The 22,129-nt window shown below is 41.8% G+C and overlaps 1 protein-coding gene across 1 annotated transcript; it reads right to left on the bottom strand.

Moving 5' to 3' along the window:
* Positions 1-13,824: 13,824 nt before the first annotated feature.
* Positions 13,825-15,116, bottom strand: RBMXL2 (RBMX like 2). The gene has a single exon (XM_026486153.4). The coding sequence runs from the start codon at positions 15,114-15,116 to the stop codon at positions 13,938-13,940; it is 1,179 nt and encodes a 392-aa protein (XP_026341938.1). The 3' UTR covers positions 13,825-13,937.
* Between the last annotated feature and the right edge of the window lie 7,013 nt (positions 15,117-22,129).

Raw genomic sequence — 22,129 nt, 5'->3', positions numbered from 1 at the left:
GCTCCTTCTCACACGCTCCGTGCCCCTTCATTCCTCACCAGCTGGCTGGACATTTTCTTGGAAACCACTGAGCATCTGAAAAGCGGAACTACATGTCCATCCCGTCTAAATGCCCAGACTGATTACAAACGACCCCAGGAACATTTCCCCCATAATTAAATATACAGATGGTTCCCTTTTTCAGGTCTCTAATTTTGGTAGAATCACCCACCATAATATCAACTTCAGAAGGTTTAGAATCTCACCCAAAACCAGAATGAGGTCTGCAGGAAAAAGCTTGTAACAATTAAATTTTCAGACTGAAAGGAAGGCTAACCCATACACTGGTACATGTGGCCTCAATAATGAAATAAAACACAAATGAAAATAAGAATGTTGTAATGATTGAGTTCTCTGGCACAAATTCAAGTCTGGAGACAGAATCCTATTATGTATCTTGAGGTTATTGGAAAAATAAAAGCAAATGGTATCATAATATAATGGGGAAAGTAGGGCATCTTTGAGTTTACAATCTCAAACCAGACAAGAGTCAATGAGTTGCTGCCTGTGAGGTAACTGGAGGATTCAGGTGAGGACACGACTGAACTTAGACATGATAGGGAATCGAATACTGAGAGGAGTGATTTCAATTTCCATCCAGACAACTGCGACCAAAAAGTGGTCAATTTAAAGCTAGTGGATGTCCCAAGATTCTGACAAAGCTAAGCTTCTCTGGATGTGATACCAAAAATCACTATAGGATCTTTAAAGAACATATCAATTACCATTCAAGATTCATTGTGAGATTTCTTAATTCAGAACAGCTGTCACGATGGAGGGATAAGATGCTAACTGTAAAGAAATTACAATTTGCACAGCACAATGCCACTGCTGCCACCCAAGGTGTCCTCCTGTTCTATCCTTATCATCCCGTCCTTGGAGAAGAATGGAGTGTGATTTACAAAAGATACACATCGGAGAAACTAGGGATCAGTGGAGCTTTATCTCTGTTAAGTAATCTACATGCTAATTTTTAATATATTCCTTCTCATTAAATATTTTCTGTAATTTTGAAATATGAGTGCTTATTAAGTAGGAAAAGAACATTGCCCATTTAGTAACTTTTCCTAGAACTTCAAGCTGAGAAACGAGCCACTTGGATTGACATCATAGAAATCTACCACCTTCTCTGGGCCTTGCTTTTCTCATCTGTAAAATGGATATAAAAAGGTAGTTACTGGGACACCTGCATGGCTCAGTCAGTTAAATGTCTGCCTTCGGCTCAGGTCATGATCCCAGGGTCCCGGGATCGAGTCCTGCATCGGGCTCCCTGCTCAGTGGGGAGTTTGCTTCTCTCTCTCCCTTTGCCTCTCCCCCTGCTTGTGCTCTCTCTCTCTCTTCGGACAAATAAATAAATAAAATCTTAAAAAAAAAAAAGTTATCTACTTCCTAGGATCACTGTGAAGAGTAAATGAGGTAAATTATCTCAGTGCCTGTTCAGAAGAATCACTCAAAAATATTAGTTGTTTCTGTTATTATCAGTAGAACCAGCAAGAAAACTTAGAAATCATATAGATCAAAATTATCTTAACCTCTTTCCATTTCTTATTTTTTAATTTGGACAATATTAGGCTAAGTGGCTAAATGACTGCATTATTTCCATTAATATTCTAATATTTATCCTAAGTACATAAACCTCTTTTCTTTAATTGTATAGTTTCTTTATAGCAATAAGTTCCAATATGAATTTAGACTTTAAATTTATTAAAAATGAAATAGAATTATAATCTATACATTCTGAAAGCCCCACAAAACCCATATTCTTATTCGATTTTTTAGTATCTTCTTAAGACTCATATTTCATGGGGCGCCTGGGTGACTCAGTGGTTAAGCGTCTGCCTTCGGCCCAGGGCATGATCCCAGGGTCCTGGGATGGAGCCCCACATCGGGATCCCTGCTCAGCGGGAAGCCTGCTTCTCCCTCTCCCACTCCCCCTGCTTGTGTTCCCTCTCTCGCTGGCTGTCTCTCTCTGTCAAATAAATAAATGAAATCTTAAAAAAAAAAAAAAAAAAGACTCATATTTCATGTTTCCTCCATATGATAAACATACATGCAGGGGCTACTCCCTTGATGAGGTTACATTACATGGCACAGGTGATGGGATATCACTACTGTGATTATGGAGGTGCTATACAGATGTTATGTAAAACTAATGTTCTGTTCTGTTGTTATATACAAGAGTCTACATTAGCGGACTGGACAGACTCTCTCTTGCAGGCTTTGAAGAAATAAGCTGCCATGTTCTGAAAGGGCCTGTGAGAGGGTCACGTGGCCAGGAATTGGGGGGTAGCCCTAGGAGCCGAGAGCAGCACCTGCTGACAGCCAGCAAGAAATAGGGACCTCGGTCTTACAGTCCTCTGACCACATGAAGATAAATTCGGCAAAAACAGAATAAATATGTATGATAAATTCATAAATTCTGAGGCTTATATATATGGAAACTAAATTAAAATTTATGCAATCAAATGTATCATTATTTAACTTTTAATACTTCTGCTGTTGGGCTTCAAAAAATCTTACCCAACTCAAGATTATCTAAAACACACCTAAGCTTTTTGTAGTCTCTGGTTTTTATACTTGAAAAGTTAATTTACCATTTTACAAGATGAAAAGAGTTCTGTGGCTGGGCAGTGGTGATGCCAGCACAAGACTGTGAATGGGCTTCATGTCACCGAGCTATACACTTAAAAATGGTAACTTGCATGTGTATTAAACCACAATAAAATGATTTTAAACCCTAGAAAACGATCTCAGATTCGTGGTTACCAGGAGTGGGGGGGGGGGGTGAGGGGAGGGAAAATGGAAGGAAAGTGGTCAAAGGTATAAATTTCCAGTTGTAAGTAAGCACTAGGGACATAAATACCTCACGAGCACAGCTAACACCACTGTACGACATACAGGAAAGTTGCTAAGAGAGGACATCTTGAGAGTTCTTACACAAGGAAAAAAAATGTTTCTCCTTTTTTTTTTTTCTTATTGTATCTATAGGAGATGATGCTTACTAAGCTTATTTTGGTGAACGTTCCACAACACGTAAGTCAAACCATTATGCTGTACACCTTAAACGTACAGTGATATATGTCAATTGTATCTCAAGAAAACTGGGAACTTTTTTAGAAAAAAATACCTAAAATACAAGGTAATCCACTTGGAATTTATGTGGGAGTATAAAAGTGTATCCCCCCCCCACAATACTTATCCAATTAAATCAGCATGATTTACTGCTTTATTTGTCTTGCCCTACCAGTTTGAACACTTGGATACACTTGGATGTATTTCTGGCCTTTCCAACCGTACCCAATGCTCAGTATCTGAGTCAGGGAGGATTTCCAGTTGTCCTTATTTCATTTTCCTCATACCCAGAAGGAAGATACCACTCAGCCACAGAGCTGCGGGCCCTGGAGCTCAAATTCTAGGTGCCAAGTACAAGGAACCGTGAAGCCACAATCCTTAAGCTTTTGGTGCCACCTAGTGGACTGTTTTCATGGGTTAACCTCTGTTCAGAGTCCGGAAACATTCTCCACCACCCAGTTTCTTAACCCACTAGGGCAATTTTAATATAAAAAATGTAAGCCTTATCATGTACAGGAGGGCCCTCTGCCTCCAGCCTTTCTCTGCGGTCCATCTTTCAGATGCCAGGGATATAACAGTCAAGGGCAGCTCAGATCACTACTCCTGACTTCAGAAGTTCCAATGGCTTTCAATTGGCAATAAAATAAAGTAGATGTAAATTAGCAGAGAGGGAAATTAAATCAACAAAGATGAGAACAATCCTAAAATTAAGTGCAAATTGGAAAAAAATGGACCCAGCTGTCTCTAAAACATACAATATGCACACACTGAGGAGAAGCTTCCCTGTTTCAGGGAAAACCTTGAAATTCACACTCTCTCAGAATTCCTTTCCTCCCTTAGCACGTGGCCCACACCTATCTCACAGCGCTTAGTCTCTCTCTGCTTTGCGCTGAAGGTAATTTGATGCAGAAAAATCTGCCAACCACACTAGACCGTGAGCGCCTTAAGGATAAAGACAGGATCTGGTTCGTCCCAGACTCAAACAGCCCGGACACCTTTAAGAAAGTGACTTTCTGGGGTGCCTGGGTGGCTCATAACCTGATAACCTGAGGTAAAGGCTATGAACCCCCGGTCCTGGGATCCAGACCGGAGTCTGGCTCCCCACTTGGTGGAGAGTCTGCCTCTCCCTCTGACCCTCCACCCTGCTTCTGCTCTGGCTCTCTCACTCGCTCTCAAGTGAAGTAATAAAAAATTTTACTAAAAAAAAAAAAATTAGGGGTGCCAGGATTGCTCAGTTGGTTGGGCGTCTTCCACTCAGGTCAGCTCAGGTCATGATCCCAGGGTCCTGGGATGGAGCCCTGTGTTGGGCTCCCTACTCAGTGGGGAATCTGCTTCTCCCTCTCCCTCTGCAACCCCCCCACCCCGCCTCTGCTCGTGCTCTCTATAAATAAAAAAAAAAAGAAAAAGAAGAAGAGTGACATTCTCCAGGAAGGTGATTCAGACTTTAAAGGGTAGTCATACAAATGCAATTCCCAATAGTCCATGCCTATTTCCCAGTCTCTACATTCTCCCTGTTAATTTTCTTATTAGTTTGACCTCAAACTGATCTCATACTTTCTGCCTCTGTTGATTCACAGCTGGGCATCCTTCTTTTGTGCTCTCCTGGGAACCAACCTCAAGGTGTGCCTTCTTAAATTAATATGTTAGTGATTTATCTGTGTTCCTTCACCCTTATCCATGCAGCTTAAACTTCCAGCAAAAACTATCTCGATGTCCAAAAAGAACAGCAGTAAGAAAACCAGTCTCTATTTAAGGAGAGCTTCCTATGTGCTACGTGCTTTACATATTGTCTCATTTAATTTCCCAGCAACGTAGCTCTTACTCATCCTTCACGTCTGAATTCAATCGCTTCCTTAAGGATGCGTCCTCCAACATCCTGTACACACTACACCTTCATCACTATAGTATCTCGTAGCACTAGGCAGCTCTCTCATAACGCGTATCACAGTTAAAATTTTGCGTTTCTTTTTTTTTTTTTTTTTTTTTTTTTTTTTTTTTTTAAAGATTTTATTTATTTATTTGACAGAGATAGAGACAGGCAGCGGGAGAGGGAACACAGCAGGGGGAGTGGGAGAGGAAGAAGCAGGCTCATAGCGGAGGAGCCTGATGTGGGGCCCGATCCCATAACGCCGGGATCACGCCCTGAGCCGAAGGCAGACGCTTAACCGCTGTGCCACCCAGGCGCCCCAAAATTTTGCGTTTCTTAACCAAAGTCTATCTCTTTTGAACTAATCCCTTTGAGGATTTATGATGTCTACTTTTGTTCATACAGTGTCTCCATTGCTTAGCTAAGAGATAAGGATTAACTTGTCCAAAACTAATCCCCAGCAGATTGGCCTCCTGGAAAGAGATTGGCCTTATGCAGAGTATCAGGGGAAACTGGGGAGACCTGGTTTTAAGGCAATCAATCACGGTCAGCGGCACAGCTTGGACCACAGTTGCCCCTACAGCTATGATGTTAGGAAAGGGCTAATCCTTTCACAATCATGACAGCTGAGGTAGCAAATGCTACTGCTAGCTGGCTATGTCATATGGATTCAATTGCAAGACCTTGGTCCCATCCCCCCAACATCTCAGAAGAGGTGTTATGCAGAGTAATGCCTTCACAGCCATTATGTTACAACACCATTTATGTTCCACTGTCCCTGCCTTCTCCAGTTCTTGACATCTGGGCTGGTCAAAACCCTCACCAGGAGTCTCCGTGTCCCATTTTTTAATCGGTCTGAGGTAGGCAGAGGTTTTATTATCAAGACCTCGACTCCTTCTAACCCCATCCACAAGCAATGAGTGGGGGCAGGGTTAGAGATAAAGTTCTGTCATGACATAATGCCACGGTGGTACCTTAATCCTGGTACCTCATTCCAGCTGGCACTTTCTCTATTATGCAAAAGCCCCAGAGCCCAAACATAGAAGTTCCTCTCCCAAAGCTGATGTCTGATTGGAGGACCTGATATTGTTAAAATGTCCACACTACGTGGACAAACAGACTCAGTGCAGTCCCTATAAAATATCAACTGCATTTTTCACAGACCTATGACAAATAATACTAAAATTTGTATGGAACCAGAGAAGACCCTGAATAGCCAAAGTGATCTTGAGAAAGAAGAACAAAGTGGTAGGTACAACAACCCCAGATTTCTAGATGTATTGCAAAGCTGCAGTAATCTAAACAGTATGGTACTGGCACAAGAACAGACACACAGATCAACGGAACAGAACAGAGACTCCAAAAATAAACCCACAATTTATGGTCAACTAATTTCTATATAATGGGGAAAAGACACTCTCTTAATAAATGGTGCTGGGAAAACTGGACAGCTACATGTAAAAGAATGAAAATGGACCATTTTTCTAACACCAAACACAAAAATAAACTCAAAACAGTTCATTAAAGACCTAAATGTGAGACCTGAAACCATAAAAATCCTAGGAGAGAGCACAGGCAATAATTTCTCTATCAGTCGTAGCCACGTTTTTCTAGATATGTCTCACTGAGGCAAGGGAAACAAAAACAAAAATAAACTATCAGAACTACATTAAAATAAGAAGCTTCTGCACAGCAAAGGAAACCATTAACAAAACTAAAAGACAATGTACTGAATGGGAGAAGATATTTGCAGATTTGCAAAAGATATCCAATAAGGGCTTAATATCCAAAATATATAAAGAACTTCTGTGACTTGACACCAAAAAACAATTTGATTGAAATATAGGCGAAGGACTTGAACAGACATTTCTCCATAGAAGACATCCAGATGGCCACCAGACACATGAAAAGACGCTCAACATCACATTAATCATCAGGGAAATGCAAATCAAAACTGCAACGAGGTATCAGCTTATACCAGTTAGAATGGCAAAAACAAAATGACAAGAAACAACAAGTTGCTGGTGAGGATGTGAAGAAAAAGGAACCCTTATGCACTGCTGGTGGGAATGTAAATTGGTATAGCCACTGTGGAAAACAGTACTAAGATTTCTGAAAATAGGGCGCCTGGGTGGCTCAGTCGGTTAAGCGTCTGCCTTCAGCTCAGGTTATGATCCCAGGGTCCTGGGATCGAGTCCCACATCGGCCTCCCTGCTCAGTGAGGAGTCTGTGTCTCCCTCTCCCTTTCCCTCTGCCCCTCCCCCTCCTTGTGTGCTCTCTCTCTCTCGAATAAATAAAATATTTTTTAAAAAGATTTCTGAAAATATTAAGAAATATCATATGATCCAAAAATTTCACTATTGGGTATTTACCCAAAGAAAAGGAAAACAATAATTTGAATAGATATACACACCCTTATGTTTATAGCCAAGATATGGAAACAATCTAAGTGTTCATCAACAGACAAATGGATGAGGAATACACACACATACACACGCATGCATGTGCGCGTGCGCGCACACACACACACACACACACACACACACACACACGAGCACAGAGGAGCACTATACAGCCATAAAAAAAAAGGTATGTCCGTGCCATTTGAAACAACATGGATGGATCTAGAGGATATTGTGTTAACTGAAATAACTCAGACTGAGAAAGACAAATACCGTAAGATCCCACTCATAAGTGGAATCTAAAAAACCAAAAACCAAAAAACCCAAATGAATAAACAAACAAAAAGCAGAATCAGACCTATAAATACAGGGAACACGTGGTTTCTAGAGGGGAGAGGGGGTTGTTGGGCAAAATAAGTGAAGGGGAGGGACGGATACAGGATGAACAAGTCACAGGAATAAACATCGCAGCATAAGGAATAGAGTCAATGACATTGCAAGAGCATTGTATGGTGACAGATGGCAGCTACACTTGTGCACACAGCATAATGCATACGCTTGTCAAATCAGTAAGTTGTACACCTAAAACTAATGTAACACTGTGTGTCAACTATACTCAAAGAACAAAAAGCAAAGAAGTAAAAGGAAACTGGAGTCCCAGGTGGGGGAGGGGGGTGGGAGGACCCTGACGTCTAGTCCTGTTAGATCCCTATGCATTCCCCTAGTATGCATCTGGGCAACCACCAACTGCTAATGCTCTGTGATTCTTCCTTAACGAACATGAATCCAGCAGCCAAGTATATGTGCCACTGTGTCGTCTGCCTTGTCCCCATATTAACAAGGTGCTTGACACAGAGTGGGTACCACATAAGTGTCTGCTCGTCATTGGATTTAATGAGTACACAGATAGCTGGACAACCTCACCAGGTGAGCACTCTTGTCTCTGTTTCATAGGTAAGGGAAGCAAAGCAGAGTTAGAAAGAAGCCTGACCAGGATCACACAGTTAGTTAGGAGGTGAATACGGGATCTGAATCCAGGTCTACCAGATTCCGTGCTACTTATTTGAGATCACTACACTCTACGGCAACTCAGGGCCTTCCTGAGGTGCACTGGGCCCCGGGTCAGTTTTAAGTATCAACAACAGCCATGCCCTTTAAAATTCAGGCATGGTATTAGCTGTTTTAGTTATGAGGTGAAGTGAAGTCTAAGACAATTATACCAGAGTAAGAATTCTAAACCCTAGTGGATTTGAGGGAAAAAAGGTCTTGATGACATCTGTCCCTTCAGACTGGTTAGGAATGGGGCACAGCCGGCCAGCAGAAGTTTTTGGTCACCCAAGCTGTCAGGAAGTACAGAAGGCAGAGGCAGAGTGGGGGCTGCAAAGAGTCAAAGATGTTTCCAAGATTTCCAGCTGGAATATAAATACAATAAAACTCTCAAGTTGAACTTTCTGAAGACTTCTAGTACATAAGCAGTTTTACTGGTCAATGGAATGGTAACTGCAAGGGGAAGTCTGTGCTACGGCTCTGTGCCCAGCACCGTGGCGCGACTGTAATGAGGCCCCCCAAGTCCACTCATTGTGCTGCCTGCTTGACGTGCATTATTTTATTTTAAACTTGCAAAATAGTTCTATCATTGCCATTTGCACATGAAAAAAACTGAAGGCCAAAATTTTTAAGAAAATTGCCCAGGGGTACCTGGGTGGCTCGGCCGGTTAAGCATCAGATCTCCGCTCAGGTCATGATCTGAGGGTCCTGGGATCAAGCCGCATGTGGGGCTCCCCGCTCAGCAGGGAGTCTGCTTCTCCCTCCCTCTCTTCAGCTGCCCCCCCACCTCTTGTACTCTCTGTCTCTCTCTCAAATAAAATCTTTAAAAAAAAAAATTTCCCAAGTCACCTCAATAACAGAATGAAGACTCACACATATGACCAAGATTACCCTTTTACTGTAACAAGCAGCCTCCAAACATAACAAGGAAGCGATTCACTATTTTTTCCTAATACTCTCCCTAAGAATTTCATAATACATCCTCAGATTTTCTTCATTCTCCTAGAGCATTTTAGTAAACATGATAGTGGAATGCATTCCACTGAGTCATCGCTGCTTTGTTGTTGCTAGTTTATTTTTGCACTTGATACCCATATTAAATGTCACCCTCAAAATATTTACACTCAGAATAATTTTTGAAGAGTTTTTAGATGTGCCATACTGTATGAGAAATTAGCTTCAGAAACAACATCACGACAAACATAATATTTGAATTCTAAAAAGAATTCCCACTACCACTGGATTCTGTGTGCACAGAAAAACACAATTCGATTCTGCTTGGGGAGTTCTTAAATATGCTCAAGAGTCAAGAACAGAGTAACTGTCCCCAAAAAGGAAATTTCTGTGCAAGAAGAGAAGGGAAATCGTATCACCTTTTTTAAGGTAGCACCTAAAAGGGTGGCAGCACGAACCCCAATAATCTAAAGGCTGAGAAATGTTAGAGATTCCAGGTGGAAGGAATATAAGCAGAAAATTCTTCCCCATCTTACCTGGCTTGAGGCAAGGGAAAAGGGGAAGCTACTGCTCTCTAGGAAAGAGGTCTACCTCCAACACTCTAGGAGAGCCCCAGGACCCACAACAAGATTCAGGTTGCAACCCGAGATGGAAGATGTTCCATGGAACACTCGGTAAGGCTGTCAGGTACCACATGGATACTTTGGATGCTCCTGGAATCCTGTTCTGGACAGAAGGATGTGGAGATAAGGGTCTCAGGAGGAGACTAAGCCAAGCTCAAGATAGAGAACATAAAGGCTCTGGATATGAGATGCACATTCTATTATACCCAGTAGTTAAGTCCTGTGAAATACCTGCTTTTTCTCTCATCATTATGAAAGCAATTATAAACAAGAGTTCTCAATTGCTCTCTTACGTATTTTCCTACAAAAATAGCTTTATACATTAATTTCCAGTAAAGAAGCTTTGTGGCCTCTCTACTGTATATGTACATGAGAAATCCACAGCCTTTGTATGCTATGGCCTCTTGAACTCATCTAAGCTCTGCAGGAGACTTTATCTCCAAGTGTTTACACCTCACTTTTTTTTAAAAGTTATTAATAGTTCAAAATTCAGGAGATTACTCTTCAGAAATTGGCATTTTGTTAATTGGAAAAAGGTTTTCATCACTATTATACTTCAGAAAGAATGTCAAAGGGAAAACCTACACTTTCCTCTAAGATCTGGTTCTCAGATACGCAAGTTCCACCCTTGAGGTTATGGTGAGCTAGCTGTGACCACAGTCTAGGACAGGGGGCTCTATAAACGGAGTCAAATAGAATAAGGCACCACCCATAAACAAAGCCAAGAGGGACAGTCATTGTCAAGAGTGTTATATCTGCAAGACAGTTTCAGTGTAATAGCTAACATTTTTGAATAGCTATTATATGCTGGTGCTGTGCTAAGCTCTATTTTTCACGTTAAAGTTTATAGTATGAAATGTATCAAATTTATAGAATACCAAAGAGATGCGAATGTACAGACACAAATTTAAGATGTTAACACTGTCATTTTTGCTTAAAACCCACCTGTTAAAGAAACAAAACACTACAGGTTCAGCTAAAGCCCATTCTTCATCCCACCTTCCTTTCCTCACACTAAACTTCCCGATTTCTTGTGTCACTCCCATCACATATTTTTTTAATACACTTGTATTTATGCAATTTGCCTTTTCCACCCAACAAATATTGAGATATTTACCTATGTTGTTACATGTGGATCTGGTTGATTCACACTGGCTTCTACATTGAACTTCGTCATAAGAATAAACCTCACGTTGATCCACTCCAGGCAGACCGGTTCTACTTTAACATTCCAGGAGTGCAGTAAGGCTCAATCTCGAGCAAACCTCCCGTGTGCATGTGCACGTTTCTCTAGGTCCTCTCCTTGAAGTGGAATTTCTGGGTCATAAGGTATGCACCCTCCAACTTTACTAGGCATTGCCAAAATTATTTCCAGTGATTATGTCAATTTATACCTCTATCAGAAAGGTATCAGTCCTTTCGCCCCCTTTTTTTTCCTTGTTTTTCTTTCTTACCGGTTCCTAAGCATTCTTTTGGAAGCCATTTCAATGCAAATAAATTCTTCCAATCTATGGTTTCATATTTCACTGTTAAGTATCCTATCATAAAAACATATCTTAATAACGTGGAAAATTCTATCAACATTTTCCTTCTAGTATTGTGTTTTATGTCTTAAAAAGTTCTCTACCCCAGTGTGATACATTTCTTCTTTATTTTCTTCTAAGTATTTAAAAAAACTTCCTCTTCAGGTTTGTATCTTCAAACCATCAGGAATGTATTTTTGTGTATGCTGGGTTATGGAATCTCATTTTACCTTTTTGCAGAGAATGCCATCAAAAATAAAAAGTCCATCCTTTCATCAGAGACTTTCAAAGCTACCTCTGTCATATACCACGTTTTTTTTTGCAAGTGGGCCTGTTTCTAGGCTCACTATTTTGGCTCTGTTGGTCTGTCTATCCTTTTCTGTTGATACCACACAGCTTACATTACTCTAACTTTGTAACAAGTTTTGATATCTGGTAGGGTGAGTCTTTTCTAATTACTGTTTTTTCCAGAATTGCTTTGGCTCTTCTTGCTCTTTAGTCCACCATATAAGCTTTAGGATTATTAGTTAAATCTCCCATTAGTGTCTTTTTCTTACCTGTTTCTTAATCATTTGTTTGTAGTGAATTGAAGCTATCTTTTTTTTCGTTCTGTGGCTGGTTGGCCCAATCTTTTATTGAGTATTCCATTGTTGATCACACAAATAAATGGGTATTATTGAGAAAGAGAAGAGAGCTGTGTGGAAAAGTCATGTTGTAACTTCATCTGAAGTTGTATTGATTTTCCAAATTAATTTGGTAAGAATGAGAATGGTTACAATAAAAAGTGTTCCCAACCATGACATGATACAAACCTCCCATTTATTTATTCTTTTAGGTCCTTTAATAAACATTAACAATTTTTCCACGAAGCTATTACACATTTTTACCAGATTGATTCCTGGACTTTTTTTTTTTTTTAAGCTATTTTTTGCATTTGATCTTCTGGGCCACTAATGCAGCCTCTCCTGTAATTCACCTACTTTATTATTTTGTCAAAAAACCGTATTTTCTTTAAGTACCTTGTTGTTGTTGTTGTTGTTGTTGTTGTTCAGGTGCTCATCTGTTTCCTCCAGCAATTATTACGCAGAACATGAATCCTACTATTTTAACCTGATCCTTTCTCTCTGGCGGCTACTAGAGCTCCTTGACTGTGCAATTACCTTTCTCTCAAATAAACCGGGAAATTCCACAGGTGCTGACTGGAAAAGGTGTTTCTTGCCCTGAGCTTGGGGTGGAAAGAGAAGACTATTACATCCCTCCTGAGGCACTCTGGAGGGAGCCTCTCTGATCTCGGTCTGCTCAAGCCCTTCTCCCCAAGTTAACAGTACAGAACACTCAACCCATCCCCTTGCCTTTTGTGAACAGGTAGACCCAGGTCCCTCATACCAGGAAGAAATCCTCAGATGTTGAAATGCCAATCTCTCTCAGGAATTCTCTGAGCTTCTGAGCACTGATGCAGCTCACATTTGATTCTTCCACCCCTGGGGTAGAAGCCTAATTCTCTCCACAGGAGCCAGTGGCTGGCTCTAGAGCCAAGGGCAAGTAGCTTGGAGTTAGAAATGGAAGCCATATGATCCCCAAATCCACTATTGGTGTATTTTCTACTTATTTCTTAGTTATTTGTTGGTGGTGAAAATAAATGCTATTAATTGATGTTTATCTGGAATTTTTGCAGCTCTGTGGTTGGTTCGCCAAACCTTTTAGTATTCCATCCTTGTTCAACACATATGAACAGTATTTTTGGGAGAAAGGGGACAGGAGGTCCTGCAGATTCCCAAAGTAAAGGCAAAAAAAACAAAATGTGGCCAGTATTGTCCACCTGCTTTTTTAAGACTTACAGAGTGACTAGAACTTCCTTTAAATAAGCATCTAAGTGATTTCTGTTGTTGCTGCCGGTCATTTAAAAAAATATTGGGAATACTGAGCCTGGGTTTGAAAGATACCCTGAAATCTTAAGAGTAGCATTCACCAATTCCCTCTCACTCTTCCCCCCAAAAAATCTAGTTGGTTTGAAATAACAGAATGATCCGTTTTTCCATTTTTGGTGGGCAGATGTTTGTAAAAGATCTTAGAACTGTTTGTCTCATTTATCAGGAAAACTGAGAAGGGAGGAAGCCTTTAGAAGAATTTTTACTTGAAAATATAAGAAGACTAGTACGCAGGTTCAAGTCTTATACTTTTAACATGAGCTTGTTGAAAGAAACGTTAACAATTCCAAAACGCAATTAAACGAGTTTTAACTTTTTCCTCCCAAAAGCACAAAAATTATGGAGAGGAAGTTAACAGAAAATTCTTAAAAGGTAAAAACAACTCTTTCTTGTACTAGTCCTTGGGTAGTTTACCAGAGCACAGACTCTTCTCTTCGTTAGTTTCTTTGAAAACGGAATTTTGGTCCCAAGTCTGTTGGTACTTAGTATCTTCGGCCTCCCCCTCTCTCCGAGCGGCTTCCCAGGCGGCCTCCGCCCCGGGGGACCCTGCGGCCTGAGCGGCTGTAAGAATCGCGCGGGGGAGGGCACCCCCTTTCCAAGGACGGGGAGAGCCCGCGGTCGGCTCTGCCTACCCGGTCGCGGCCCCTCGAGTAGCGGTCGCTTCGGCCGCCGCCGTAACCGTCGCGGCCGCCGCCGTAGACGTCAGGCGAGCAGCCGCGGTAGTCGTCGTAGCGGCCTCCTCCGCCGTAAGAAGGCGGGGGCCCCCGCGCTGCGCCGACGCTGCGCGGGTCCCCGTAGCTCTCGAAGGGGTCTCGGTAGGAGCCTCCACTCGGATGGTCCGCGTAGTCGCGGTCGCGCCCCCCATAGCCGTCTCGGTCACCGTAGCCTCTCGACGGGCAGTCGTCCCGGGCACTGGAGTGGCCGTAATCGCGGTAGGTGTACTCGCGGGGCGAGGGAGCAAACTCGCGGGGGTCGCGGGCGCTCGGGTAGTCTCGGCTCGAGTAGCCGTCTCTGGGCGAGTAGCCCTCCTCCCTGGGGCCCAAGTAGGGGTCGCGGCGCGGGGGCGGCGGTTCCCGGCGCGGCGGGCCCGCATAGCCATCTCGCCCCCGCGCGGCCGGCACCCGCCCGCGCATTCCGCCGCCGCTGCGAGCCGGGCCCGACGGCGCGGCCCTCTTGGGGGGCGGCCCGGGCCTGCGCGGCGGCGGCCCACGCTTCATGGGCAGTGGGGCCCTGGAGGGCCGCGGGTCGAAATCCCCCGCGTAGCTGCCGTCATCCGCCGGCCCGCCCCGGGACGGGGGTCGCCGCGGGCCGCCGCCGCCCCCGCGGGTCCCGCGCAGGCCCCTCGGGCGACCGCGGCTGCGGGACGGCGGCGGCCCGCCCCGCCGCCCGCTCTCAAACGCCGGCTTGGTGGCCTGGGCCACCTTGATGGCCTTACCATCCAGGGACTTGCCGTTCATGTCTCTGGCGGCGGCCTTGGCGTCTGCGGGGCTTTCGAAGGTGACGAACGCGAAGCCCCTGGACTTGCTGGTTTCTCTATCTTTCATCAAGAGAACCTCGCTGATGCGGCCATACTTGCCAAACGCGGCCTCGAGGCCTTTCTCATCGGTTTCGGGGTTGAGCCCGCCAATGAAAAGCTTCCCGGGGCGATCCGCCTCAACCATGTCTGCTGGTCGAGGGCTCGGTGGCGGGGGTAGGCGAAGGGACGGCAGCCGTCGTGGCCTGGGAGCCCGCTCGACGACGGCGGCTCCTACCGGTCGGGCAGCGCGTCGTCGCAGAGCCCCGGAACCGCGGTCGGCGTCCCCGCTGCGCAGGCGGAACGCCAGGGTGGGTGCCTTCGGGGCTGGGCGCGCAGCCGGCCGGGCTCTTTCTGGTCGTGATTGGCTGGTGGGCCCGGGGGGGGGGGGGGGGGGGGGCGCCTTCGGGGAAAGTCTTTCCACTTCGGCTTGACAGCCTGTCCCTGGCTTACTGTCTTTAAGTCACTCCTGAAAGCTCAGTTGCGTAACGAAAAGCCGTTAGGTTAAAAAAAAAAAAAAAAAAAAAAAATTCCCTATTAGTCTTAATGAGAAAAATTATAATGCATTCTAATCCAAGTTAGCCAAACCATTTTTAAACAGGAAAAAAATCCACTGAAGAATGAAATAAAAATTTAAAGTTTAAAAATGCAGTTTGTACGTAAAATGTATTAAGAATTTTTGCACTTGTCAATGGGGAAGAGAAGACGACCTGGTGGGGGAAGGTGTTGGTTGCTGGAAAACAAAAAAAGAGGGAGTCATTCTTTGGATGCACCATTTTCCTGTTCGGCGCCATTTTCTTCCGTTTGCCAACCTTCAAAGGGCTCACAGTTTTCCGTAGCGCTGCCCTTTAAAATAAAGGTATTCCACAGAAAGTCACCTTTAGGGAATAAAAGGACTTTATAATCTTGAACATTTCTCACAGTCGCACCTGAGCAAGCAAAACAAGCTAAAGCCTTTGCCTCTTACTCTCCGAAGAGGAGGTACATTTCAGGGAAACAAAACATTTTGGGTTCAAACAAATTACACAATTCACATTTGTTCCTTAATATTCTCTGAATGGAACTAAGTGTGAAGAGTAACTTGGTGAACATAGCTTTGCTTGAGATTCTGACATCCTACTCTACTTTCTAAAAAAAAAAAAAATACTATAGTGTGTTTGGGGGCTTTTTAAAATAATAGATTTTTTCCAAAGGCTGCTATGTGAAAAGTTAACTGAATAGTCCTGAGTATTTGTGTATGTGATGTGTGTACATATACATGTGCACGTGTTACACTGCTTTACCGCAGCAGCTCCATAATGTTGAAAGAGGTGGTGAAAGCAGGCATTTTTATGTTTCTGACTTTACTGCATACATTTTTAAGGTTTTAATATTTTTTTAATGTGCATGAATGGAAGTTAAATGCGTCACATCAGTTCATGAGATGAGTTGCTGTAACAGATTTTATTAAATCATTTTATTTCTAAGGTAAGCCTACCTGGTCAGGATGTATTTATTTTTAAAGAAATTTATTTTTGTTTGCATATACTTTACTTAGAAATTTTACCTTTCTCAGCATAAAGGGCATTGGCCTATAATTTTCATTCCTTTATTGAGCTGGGAAGATTTTTTCCTAAATTTCTTTTAGTTTTAAGTCTATTCAGATTTTTAAAAATTTCTTCTTGATTTGGTTTTTGTAGGATACGCTTTTCTAAGTTATTAATTTTTCTTTAATTTAAAATTTTATTTTATGGATAGCTGTGTTCTGTTTTGCTGTGTTTTGTAACCAGTCTCACGAGAAGTTTTTATCTTTTCAAAGAAGCACCGTTTTTCTTCATTGATACTCTGTTTTGATTTTGCTATTATTGTGTTTCTTTTCTTTTTTCCACATTCTTTGGATTTACAGTTTGTATTATTTTTGTTCTAAATTTTTAGGTAAGACAGTGCATTAAGAGTTTTAAAATATGTTTCTTCTAATTGCTGTATCTAAGTTTAAAACTTATTCTCTGTGTACTAGTTAACATCACGTCCTGAGCTGTGATAATGGTGTTTTCACTGTTGTTCAGTTCCTAACATTTTCTCATTTTCACATCGTTCTTTCTTGACTCATGAATTACAAAGAAGTATGTTTTCAAATTTTCAAACATACAGATTTTGGAGGTAATTTCTTAAAATGCTTTGTATGATCTCCATTCTTTGGTTCTTACTGAGACATGTTTTGTGACCTGCTGTGCATCTGTGTCTGTGTAATGTTCCATATGTGCTTGAGAGGAAAGTGTGTTCTCTAAATACTGGGGTAGAATTCTTTCCTTAGATATTTAAATCTAGCTTATCCTATTTTTATCTGATAGAATTATCAATCACTGAGAATGCTTTTAAAATTTCCCATAATTGTGGATTTGGCAATTTCTCTTTATTTTTATGTACATTTTTGCTCCATATAATTTAAGATTATATTGTTGGATATATAAATTGAGAACTGCTATGTATTTCTGATAAATGTCTTTATTATGTAATGATCCTCATTATCTATTTTTATTTTAAACTAATACTTATATAGCTCAATATTTTTCAGATTTCTTTCTGCCAGCTTATTGTGTGCTGTTAACCACACCTTTCTTGCCTTTTTTTTTTTTTTTTTTTTTTAAGATTTTATTTATTTATGTGACATAGAGACAGCCAGCGAGAGAGGGAACACAGCAGGCGAGTGAGAGAGGAAGAAGCAGGCTCCCAGCGGAGGAGCCCGATGTGGGACTCGATCCCGGCACGCCGGGATCACGCCCTGAGCCGAAGGCAGACGCTTTAACGACTGCACTACCCAGGCGCCCCATTCTTGCCTCTTTTTTTCCAACTTTCTTGCATTCTCTTGTAAATGATTTGTCTTTCCTTCTTTCTTTTTCTTCTACTAACATGGAAGTTTTGCCTTCAATTTCTATTCTTCGAATGTTTACCTTGAAAGTTTTTATTTAGGGCTAACTTATAATCACTAAGTTTGTAAGTTTATTTATAGAATCTTATATTTACTGCCTGATTAATTTTTACATATGGGCAGCAGTGGACAAGAGTAGTTTCCGGGACTCCTAGACAAGGGAACCTTGTGCACTGCAATATCAAAACCCATTGGGCACGTATTGCATGGTGCACTGGGTGTTATACGCAACTAATGAATCATGGAACTTTACATCAAAAACCAGGGATGTACTGTATGGTGACTAAAATAATAAAATATTATTAAAAAAAAACCCCATTGGTGTCTCCCTAACAGGAGCTGTAATCAGATCAAGAGAATATAGAAATGTTAAGCATTGATAGGATTAAAGTAGAGATTTGGGTGAAAACTAGAATGTTTACATGAAGTGATTGGGTCTCTGTTTCTCTTTTACCTGGGTATATTACGTGGATGGATATTGTGTTTGGTAATGTTTCCCCTACCTAGTATTGTAAAACTCCAAGCATGTAAATCCACCCTTCAAGCAATATTAGTGAGACATGCTAAATGGGAACAAATAAGACTCCCAAGCCCACACAGTATAAAATAAAAACGGGAGTGCTGGTATGGGCAAATTCTCTGTACCAAAGACCCATATGGAATATAAACTGGAGCTTATGGCAAAGCCTGTGAATGCCCCACAGTGATGACTACCGGGACTTTGAACTAGAGAGTTTCCATTTGAGAGGCAGTTACTAGCTTGCTATTAGATATTAACTGAAACTGCCCTATGACTAAAGGATATAAATGATCATATAACCTCACACCCATTAGGAAGGTTACTATCAAAGAACCAAAACAAACAAACCCCCAGAAAATAACAAATGTTGGCAAGGACATGGGGAAATTGGAACACTTGTACAATGCTGGTAGGAATGTAAAATGGTGCAGCCACTATGGGAAACAGTACGGTGGTTCTTCAAAAAAAAAAAAAGAACTGAATTATCATATGATCTAGCAATCTACTTCTGGGTATATATCCAAAAAAATTGAAAGCAGGGTCTCGGGTATTTGTACACCCACCCATATTCATAGCAACATTATTCACAAGAGGTGAATAGCCAAGAGGTGGAAGCAACTCAACTGTCCATGCACAGATGACTGGATAAACAAAATGTAGTGTATATGTACATATAATATTAGCCTGAAAAAGGAAGGAAATCCTGACACCTGCTACAATATGGAGGAACCTTGAGGACAGTATGCTATGTGAAACATGCCAGTCACAAAAAGATAATGAATAATGATTGCACTTATACGAAGTATCTAGAATGGTCAAGTTCATAGGAAGAGAAAGTAGAGCAGTGGTTGCTAGGGGCTGAGGGTGATGAGTTGTTGTTTAATTGGTACAGAGCTTCAATTTTGCAAGATGAAAAAATTCCAGGGATTGGTTGCACAATGATGTAAATATACTTAACACTACTGAACTGTACACGTAAAAACGGCTGATGGTAGACCTCATGTTAAGTGTATTTAACCATAATTAAAAATTTTTAAATGAAAAATAATAATCTTTAGCCCAGCAATATCACTGATAATTGGGTGAGGTCACAGCAACACACTACTGGGGAAGGCAGTGCCCAGAAGACTTCTATAATAAAGTGGAAACAGTTTGTATAGGAATATGCTGTCAGAGGAACACAGAAAGTTACCCAGTGGATTTACAAGCAAGGCAAGCAGACTCTGCCCCCTGGACTGACTTTGGAGCCACATGAGGAGCTGCAAGATTCTGTTTTATTAACAGTGCCCTGTAAACAGCTTTTTAACTGACCAACAAGTAGCTGCTTGGTTTATGGATGGCAGTTCCAAGGTGAACAGACAGCATCCTGTTTAGAAGGCTAAAAACTGTGTTTGAGGAGGGTAAAAACAAATCAGTGTGGTTGGCTGAATTACATGCTGTTTTCCTAGTGGTGACTGAAGAACTGAACAATGATAAAAGCCCCTAGGTTTGAGCTTTTACTGACTTGTGGGTGGTGTCCATTGGCCTGGCCATATGGTCAGACAGAAAAGCAATGGAAAGCTTACCTATTAAAGAGATACCCTTGGAGCACCTGGCTGGCTCAGTAGACAAAGCATGTGACTCTTGATCTTGGGGTCATAAGTTTGAACCCCATGTGGGGGGCAGAGATTATTTAATAAATAAAAGATTTAAAAAAGATGTCCCTATGAGGCATGGCCCTATTGAAATCACTGTGAGAATGTGAGGGATGTGTTACAGTAGAACATGTTGATGCCCATCACAAGAACCACTTCGCAGGTTGCCAAGGTGATTGGAATTCACTAGTGGACAGGCCGATGTACTTGTGTGAGGCGGCTACCTGCGTGTATGAAATGCAGAGACATTGGAGCAATGCGGATATGGCCCGAATCTAGACATACTCCTCTTGCACCCCTAGAGCACAAAATGCCACGAACAACTGTTCTTTCTGCCAACAAAAGAGACAGACTACAGATGATATATGGCAAATTCCCTGGGGGAACACAGCTAGCAAGTGAAACTGATACTGGTAGCCAAGGGGTCTTAATAAGAATAGTTATTGACTTTGAAGTAGACTTTGGGTAAGCCCAGTGGAAGATGCAAATATTCAGAGTATTATAAAAGAACCATGACAGAAGAGACTGCACCAATTTGGATCACCAAGTCATATTTCTTCAGACCAAGGAACATGCTTTATAGCCCATAATGTCCAAAAAAGAGTAGAGATGTATCTTCCTCGTAGTAATAGTTTGATAGAGAATTGGAATGGGCAATTAAACATTGTTCATCTGAAATGGGGAGATAAAGACATGACGGCTGGCTTACATGTCCTCCTGAGTATGTGCTCACAGTCAGCATAAGCAGGGCTAAAGTATTGTCCTCACTAAACAGACTCCTTTTTTTTTTTTTCCTGGTGGATCTGGGAAAGACGACTGGAAGAGGATGGTAGCACGACTATTCATCTTCCCGTGGGAAGATGACTAATCATTATAAATTTTCTTTCTTCCCCTTATCACCCAACTTTCTTTTTCTTACCTAATGGTCACAGGACCAAGGCTTCAGCTATAAGTTCCAGAAGCAGGGATGACTCCTAAGTAAGAAACTATATTTTAAATCCTTATGTCAGAATTCCTAAGGACCTGATGGAGTGTACCTTTACCCTATTTGGGAAAACTGTAATTAACAGTGAATGCAGCTATGTCTAATAGTAAAAATAGCCCACTAATTCTGTATCTGTGTAACCCTACTCTAAATAAATGGGAGTGGACTGAGGGGGAGGTATCTGCTAGACTAATATTGCTGTCTGCAATCTAGATCTGCACAGTGAGTGAATTTAATGTCCCTTCGAAAGGTGGAAACATTTGGGTATAAATGGAGAGAAAACAAACAGATTAATAAGTTACATAATGAGGGAAACTCAAATTCATTAACACTTAGAAAGAGGCTCAAAGCAGGAGATGATACTATCTCTTAGCTCAATTATACCAGATGCCTGAAAGAGTGAAACTATGTAGTACTGAGGCCACTCCTGCTTTTGGAACATGCCAAGATCAAATGGAAGCCTGTGAACATGAGTGACCTCATTCTGGGAGATATTTTCATACAATATGATGAAGGCCTGGACTGAATGGGACTTTTGTAATAGGCCAGTATCTTTTGACTTTTATTTTTCATATTATGTTTACCATAATGAAATATGGTCTTATACCTACATTGTTGGTAAAATTGTAATACTGATATTGATGGTCAGATGTATTGGGAAATTGAGTTAAAAGCCTCCTATCTCTACCCCACATTGACTCCTCCAAATGTTGCTGTTATCTGTTATGTTCAGACAGATATGATCTTTTTGCTATAAGGGATTTATGGTCAAAGACCAGAGGTGGCCTGGGGCACAATAAAAAAACAAACTTAATCTTTGTCTAAAACCCTTGGTATTTCCTAAGCAATAGAGGTGTCTTTTGTTACCCATAAACTCTTTCCACCATATCTGAGTTTATGCTAATGGGGTAACTCCTAGGGGGCCCCTAAATAGCTTCAGGATGGTAGCTGGTCACTAGAGGAACCAGCCATGTGATCAGAGGGTTAGAACCTGACTCTGAAAAGGGGAAAGGGCCTGAAGATTGGGTTCATTCACCATGGCCAATGATTTAATCAATCATGCCTCTGCAGTGAAAGGTCATATGAAAACATTAAACAACAGAGTTCAGGGAGC

This window comes from Ursus arctos, unplaced genomic scaffold (assembly GCF_023065955.2).
Source record: "Ursus arctos isolate Adak ecotype North America unplaced genomic scaffold, UrsArc2.0 scaffold_22, whole genome shotgun sequence".
NCBI classification, from domain to species: domain Eukaryota; kingdom Metazoa; phylum Chordata; class Mammalia; order Carnivora; family Ursidae; genus Ursus; species Ursus arctos.
This window is presented reverse-complemented; position numbering and strand designations above follow the sequence as displayed.

Bases quoted from the DNA above. Each gene is read 5' to 3' on its own strand.
- RBMXL2 (XM_026486153.4), bottom strand. From the start codon at position 15,116: ATGGTTGAGGCGGATCGCCCCGGGAAGCTTTTCATTGGCGGGCTCAAC.